The sequence below is a fragment of the Prunus avium genome, chromosome 8 (assembly GCF_965620075.1).
Source record: "Prunus avium chromosome 8, drPruAviu1.hap1.1, whole genome shotgun sequence".
NCBI classification, from domain to species: domain Eukaryota; kingdom Viridiplantae; phylum Streptophyta; class Magnoliopsida; order Rosales; family Rosaceae; genus Prunus; species Prunus avium.
In genome coordinates, this window is record NC_142291.1 from 23,522,703 (window position 1) to 23,528,895 (window position 6,193).

At 38.1% G+C, this 6,193-nt stretch overlaps 1 protein-coding gene across 1 annotated transcript; it reads right to left on the minus strand.

The window, feature by feature from the left end:
* Window positions 1-5,245: 5,245 nt before the first annotated feature.
* LOC110747050 (uncharacterized) lies at window positions 5,246-5,915 on the minus strand. Its single transcript, XM_088245217.1, has one exon. The coding sequence runs from the start codon at window positions 5,801-5,803 to the stop codon at window positions 5,381-5,383; it is 423 nt and encodes a 140-aa protein (XP_088101343.1). The 5' UTR covers window positions 5,804-5,915; the 3' UTR covers window positions 5,246-5,380.
* Between the last annotated feature and the right edge of the window lie 278 nt (window positions 5,916-6,193).

The following is a 6,193-nucleotide window of genomic DNA, read 5'->3' on the forward strand; positions in this document are numbered from 1 at the left end:
GAAAATCTATGTTATTCTCTTATTGGTTCAGCATATATCTATTGAAATTTTGACGCGGAGAGTGAATGGTTTCATATTATCCTTGTAGTTTGTAGTGAAATAGCAGACTATTCAAATTCTATATACTATTTCACCTTATCAGTTATGCGCTTTGTGCTTATGATTGTTATCTGTGTTGTTCCAATTATTCTATTGTGCTTAATTATTTTGTTCTTATTTCTTGTTGTTAGATTTGGTGAACAACCTTGGTACCATTGCAAGGGTGGCACCAAGGAATTAATGGAAGCCTTGGCTGCTGGTGCTTATCTTGTTGCAGATAAGGTCATTGTTACAACCAAGCACAATGATCATGAGAAGTATGTGTGGGAGCCACTCCGATTCAATGTTTATGGTATGTGGAGTGATGAATGATTAATCAATTATGCAAATGAAATGATGTAGTTGATTTTGAGTGGTATGAAGTTGTAAACTTTTATTGTACCTATTATGCAAATGAAATGATGTAGTTGTTAACTTCCAGTAAGTGGTATGAACAGTTGTTATACTGTTCATACCCTGCAACTGAATTGATTTCTATGACATAGTATTAACAGTGTACTTCTATGAGATAGTATTAACAGATTTTCAATAACAAAGCATGCTTTATATTTTTCTCTATATATAGCTGTGCACTTGAAGTTTATGATATGTAGGATGTGATTTTTACTAGGAATATAATTCTATGACACAGTATTAACAGTGTACTTTTTTTCTTGTAGATGTATTTCCTTTTGCCTTTGCGATTGTACCTGGTGAAACTGCAGACAATTGGAGGTGGTTTTTGCAAAGGATATCAGATGTCTTGCTGGGCTTTTTTGGGTTTTTTGTATGAAATGTTATTAACAGTATTTTTTGTATGAAATGGTATTAACAATGTTTTTATGTCTGAAATGGTATTAACAATGTTTTTATGTATGAAATGGTATTAACAATGTTTTTTTGTATGAAATGGTATTAACAATGTTTTTTTTGGTATGAAATGGTATTAATAATGTTTTTTCTTTTTGTATGAAATGGTATTAGCAATGTTTTTCTATGAAATGGTATTAACAATGTACCTGTATGACATGGTATTAACAATGTACTTCTATGACATGGTATTAACAATGACATTGTTTGTACAGATTTGGTGGAAAAGGAAGGGTCGTGGAGACATGCCCTTGGTTTTCGTGTTTTTTTTTAATACTTAAGTTTGTTTAAAAAAAAAAAATCTGGGTTGGGCTTGTTTTGGGTTTTTTTTTTGTGTTTTTTGTATTGGGCTTCTTTTAAGTTAGTTAGTGGCAGTCATGTAATTTATAGGAAATTCAACACTCATTTTGTATGTAGTAAATGGTTTTTGGGTATGTTTCTAAAGTGCATTCCATGTTGGGTTTTTTTTATAATTTCAGCTCCTATTTTGGGTATATTACAAAAGCTCCCTAATTAATAATCAATAAAACCCTTCAAAGTCCTAATTGCCCGTCATCATATTACCAAGACGACAACGAAAATCCCAATGGCCACATATCCGACGGTGATGAACTTATTCAGAACGGCAACATTGGTAGTGGATGCAGGAGCTTGTTACGTATTATGTTTTTATGCTTAATAATTAGCTTGTTACAGTTGAAAAATATAAGTATATCGGAAACTTGACTAAATGAAATACAATATATAATAAGTTGCACAATTCCTAATAGTACTGAGAGTTTTTGTGATAAAACCCCATACATACTGGGCTTTGTAGGTGGTTAAGTTGGGGACAATATCGGTGTTGCTAGTAGTAGACCGCTGGACCGTCTTTCTGAAATTTAATAGTTACGTGAGTAGTGGGTGGTGAAAACCCAAATTTCAAATTGACATTGCCCTTTTTGATCATATCAGGCTGGAAGTAAAGCCCAAAGAAGGAAATATCTCCAAAGAGCTAACAGTTAAGTACGAGGTTGAGAGCCGGCGGCGGGCTAAGTAGAATAAGTAGCCTCAGGTGGAGAGCTTTTTGGAGAGGGAGAAGGAGAAGGTGAAGACTTAGATGTTGTGCTCAATTGAGAAGGTGAGGAGACTCGGCTGGTGACTATGCAGGGGATCTTGCCCTTATTGAGGCCAGCAAGAGAGAAGCCATTAGCACCAAAATGACACCGCTGAATCGACCCATTGTAGAGAGACAGAAAGAGCATGGCCCCACAAAAAGAGAGAGAAATCAAGCGGCAAATGAATAAGCGAGGGATGGGTTTATAGAGAGAAGAGGTAGGGTTTTTATTGAGGAAGGCTGAGCAGGCTTGCCTTGTATAACACTAGTCCCCATTGGATTGTGAGGAACTAGTTTGACACGGGTTTTCAAGGATGTGAACGGTGGAGATTTCTCCAATATAACCGCGAGGCAAAACATTGTTTATTTGTATACTGGGCTACTCTTATGGCTGATGGATGTAAAGTTGAAATTTGTAATGGTTAAAGCCTAATAAGTTCTTGCTAATTTAGCAATCTAGAGGCAAGTATTGATATTGTTCATGATTTCTAAATTTAAATTCATTTGCCTCTCCAAATGAAGGTACCTGGGAAAATCAAAATATTTTGGTGGCGAGTATGTAGAGATATTCTATCCACTAAAGCAAACCTTTCCAAATGAAGAGTACATGTGGATACTAGTGATTTTTTTGGGAATTTCATGGAGTCTGTTATTCATATTCTACAGGACTGCCCTTTTGGCCGTGATGTTTGGGCAAGCTCCTCCTTGGGCAGTTCCCGCGAGCGGTCACGTCAGCAAGGAGTAACATACTAGTTTTTATGATGTGCATAAAAGCTACCTCATGTTATCTTTTAGGGGTGGGCAATGGAACCAAAGAACCGATCAACTGAATCAAATCAGACTGGAAAAACTGAAAAAAACCGTGTTGACAAAAAAGTTAAACCCAATTCAAAAAACCGAACCGAATTGGTTCTAACAAGATCCCGTTCCGATTCTATACCTCAACAAATTGAATCGGGCCGAACCGAACTGGCCAAATTAAAAAAAATATAATTTTAATATTTATTTATATACAATGCTATATTTTTAATCTCATAACTAATATTTACCCAAGTTCAATTTCAAAACATCTCTCTTTTCTAGCCTTAATATTCTTTTTGTATGAAATTGAATAATTTGTTAATTTTTAAAGTCAAAAAAATAAAATTTCAGTTGAAATTTGTATAAAAAAAATAATATGAAAAAATAATAATAATAATCCGGTTCAAAACCGAACTAGACCGAAATCGGACCGAAACTGGTTCAACTCGAACCGGACATTTTATAAATTTTTTTGTTAAAATCGAATTGAACCGAACTGGGTAAATAGTACTGAATTCGGTTTCAATTTGAGGCAAAAATCAGTCCAAACCGAACCTTGCCCACCCCCTACTGTCTTTAATATTTTTTTAGCTACTAGTTGGGCAATTTGGGAGGCAAGGAATGACAAGTTGTGGCACAATAAGGACCCGACCCCTGACAGAACTAGCCACAGTGCTGTTGTCCACTTGTCTGAGTTTGCACGAGTCTATGTCAAACAAAATGTTTGTGCTCGTGCACGCATGGAGGAACATAAGTTGCTAAACCGAAGTCTGGGTGTTTAAAAATCAATGTTAATGGCCCCTAGTAGCGGGGAGCACAGAGGGTGAAGTGGGAATTGTGCTGGACATTTTGTTGCAATAAGGGCACTATATGTAGACAATATTTATTCCGTAGTTCAAGTTGAAGCGTTGGCTGCCAGAGAGGGTGCAGTGTTGGCGGTGGAAAGGGGTTTCACTAATATTATTTTTGAGAGTGATTCTCTCCAAATCGTCTCTGCTCTAAAGACTATTACTACTCATCGGTCCTACAGTGGAAGACACCAAAAGTATGATGCCACAGATCACTGGGGAAGTTTTTACTCCCACTTGCGGTTGAGCGAGTAAGACTACTTAGTTAGACTGACGACCGAAGCCATTGATGTATAAAATGAACTTATTCTCATTCTCATGAGAGGATTCCTCTTTGAACTACTTAATTATCATCAGAAGAAAAAAAATTACTTCATAATAAAATTTTCCAAAAAGAAAATTCTAATTCATCATTACAGCCTTTTCATTTGTAATCTCAAATCTCAACTTCTCGTCAATTGTGAATTTGGCAACAATTACACAATTTCTCTCGATTTTTTTTAATAATTCATTCAATCTTGAGCTTGAAGATTTTTTGGATGAATGAAGATTGAACCTCAATTTCTTGAGAATTCAGAGACAAATCCAATAACAGGGGTTAGCAATAGCTGGTGCAAAAGCCAATGGCCCAACTTTTACCTTTTATATGTGGGTTAGATACTGTACCTCCTTGAATCTAAGTTCAATTCCTTCCACGTGAATGCTATACTTACCACATAATTATACCACATTTTAATACCATCTCACATGGCAGTTGAGGTGGACATCCAACTCATTAAAATTATATTAGTTTTTTTTTTTGACATATCAATTTCTTATTATTTTCATTAATGAAAAAAACATAACCCTAAACCCTTGTCTGTCGGCCTCCCCCAATTCCATCTCTCCCTACTTCCTCTCCTCCCCATCGGCGGCACTCTGCCGGACCTATGCAGCCGATCCATCACCTCTTCGCCGCCGCAAGACTCCCTCCTCCTTGGCTTTTTGGTCAGTACACATGTAATAACAACTGCAAATCTGCTTGATCAAGACCCATATCATGATCAACATCATCACGGTATAATGGTCCTTCTATGAGAGTTTATGGGAGGTGGTCGGAGCTGGTGATGCAAGGAGCAGTGTTATGACCCCTCAACTACCATTGACCATAGACTGTAGACATCATCTCAAAGGTGGACTAACCAAAAATTAAAGGTAGAGGGAGTGGAGAGGTGGTGGATCGACGGTAGAGGAAGAGAGGGAATTTGGGGAGAGGGGAGAGGAGAGGAAGAGGAAGGAGGGAATTTGGGGAGGCCAACAAATAACGTGAAAATTGAAAAGTCTCTAGGGTTAAGTTTTTTAATTTTTTTTAATTAATGAAAATTATAAGCAACTGATATCTTTAAAAATATATATATAATTTTAATGAGTTGGATGTCCACCTCAACTGCCACGTGAGATGGTATTAAAAATGTGGTATAATTATGTGGTAAGCATAGCACTACCCTAAAATAAAACACAAAATTATATAATTTTTAATATAAAATAAAGAAAAATTAGATTGCAATACTGATGACAAAAAAACGTATCTCTTTTTATTCCCATATATATCAACAACTACAAAATGAATGAATTAATCAGATGGTAAATTAAATACAATAAAACAAATGATTAAAATTCATAAAAACTCCCGCTGTACTTTCCCTCTTTACATAAGCATGGCGACAGCGAAAACCCCAACGGCCACGGAACCGGCGAGGGAGAACCTGTTCAAAACTGCACCGTTGGGTGCAGGAGCTTCGGTGGGGGATCCCGAGACCGAAGAAGGGGGAGAGGTGGCTGGAGATTCAGGAGAAGACGATGGGGGAGAAGGTGGAGAGTCTGCGACCGGAGATGTAGAAGGAGCAGCCGAGGGTGGAGTGCCCGAAGGAGAAGGTGAGGTACTCAAAGGAGAAGGTGAAGCAGCGGGTGGAGTGCTCAAAGGAGAAGGAGTGGCGGCGGGTGGAGTGCTCAAAGGAGAGGGGGCAGAGGCAGGGGACTTGGCTGGGGAAGATGCAGGGGATTGTGCCCTTGTTGAGGCCACCAAGAGGGCAGCCATTATCACCAAAATGACGGCGTTGGATTGAGCCATTGTAGAAGAGCGAATGTAGACAGAGAACGTGATGGGGTTTAAGAGGCAGGCAGATCAAGATTAAGAAGCGAAGGATGGGTTTAAGGAGAGAAGGGGGAGGGCTTTTTATAGGGGAGGGCTGAGGAGAGTTTGGTTTAAGGAGAGAAGGGAGAGGGATTTTGAGAAATTTCTAAGGGGTTTGGACGGTGCAGATTTTGTGGTTTGGATGGAAGGAAATATTACGTAGCAAGCTGGACTTGGTTAAAAACGTGTGACCAGAACGCGGTTGTTGTATTGGCTGGTTTTTAGTGGCTGTTAGATGTAACGGTGTTGCTGCATGAAAAAGGACCAAAGTTCAATCCAAGAAGATTTCGCACGAAAACTTAGAAGCCAAGTCAAGAAAACCAGTTC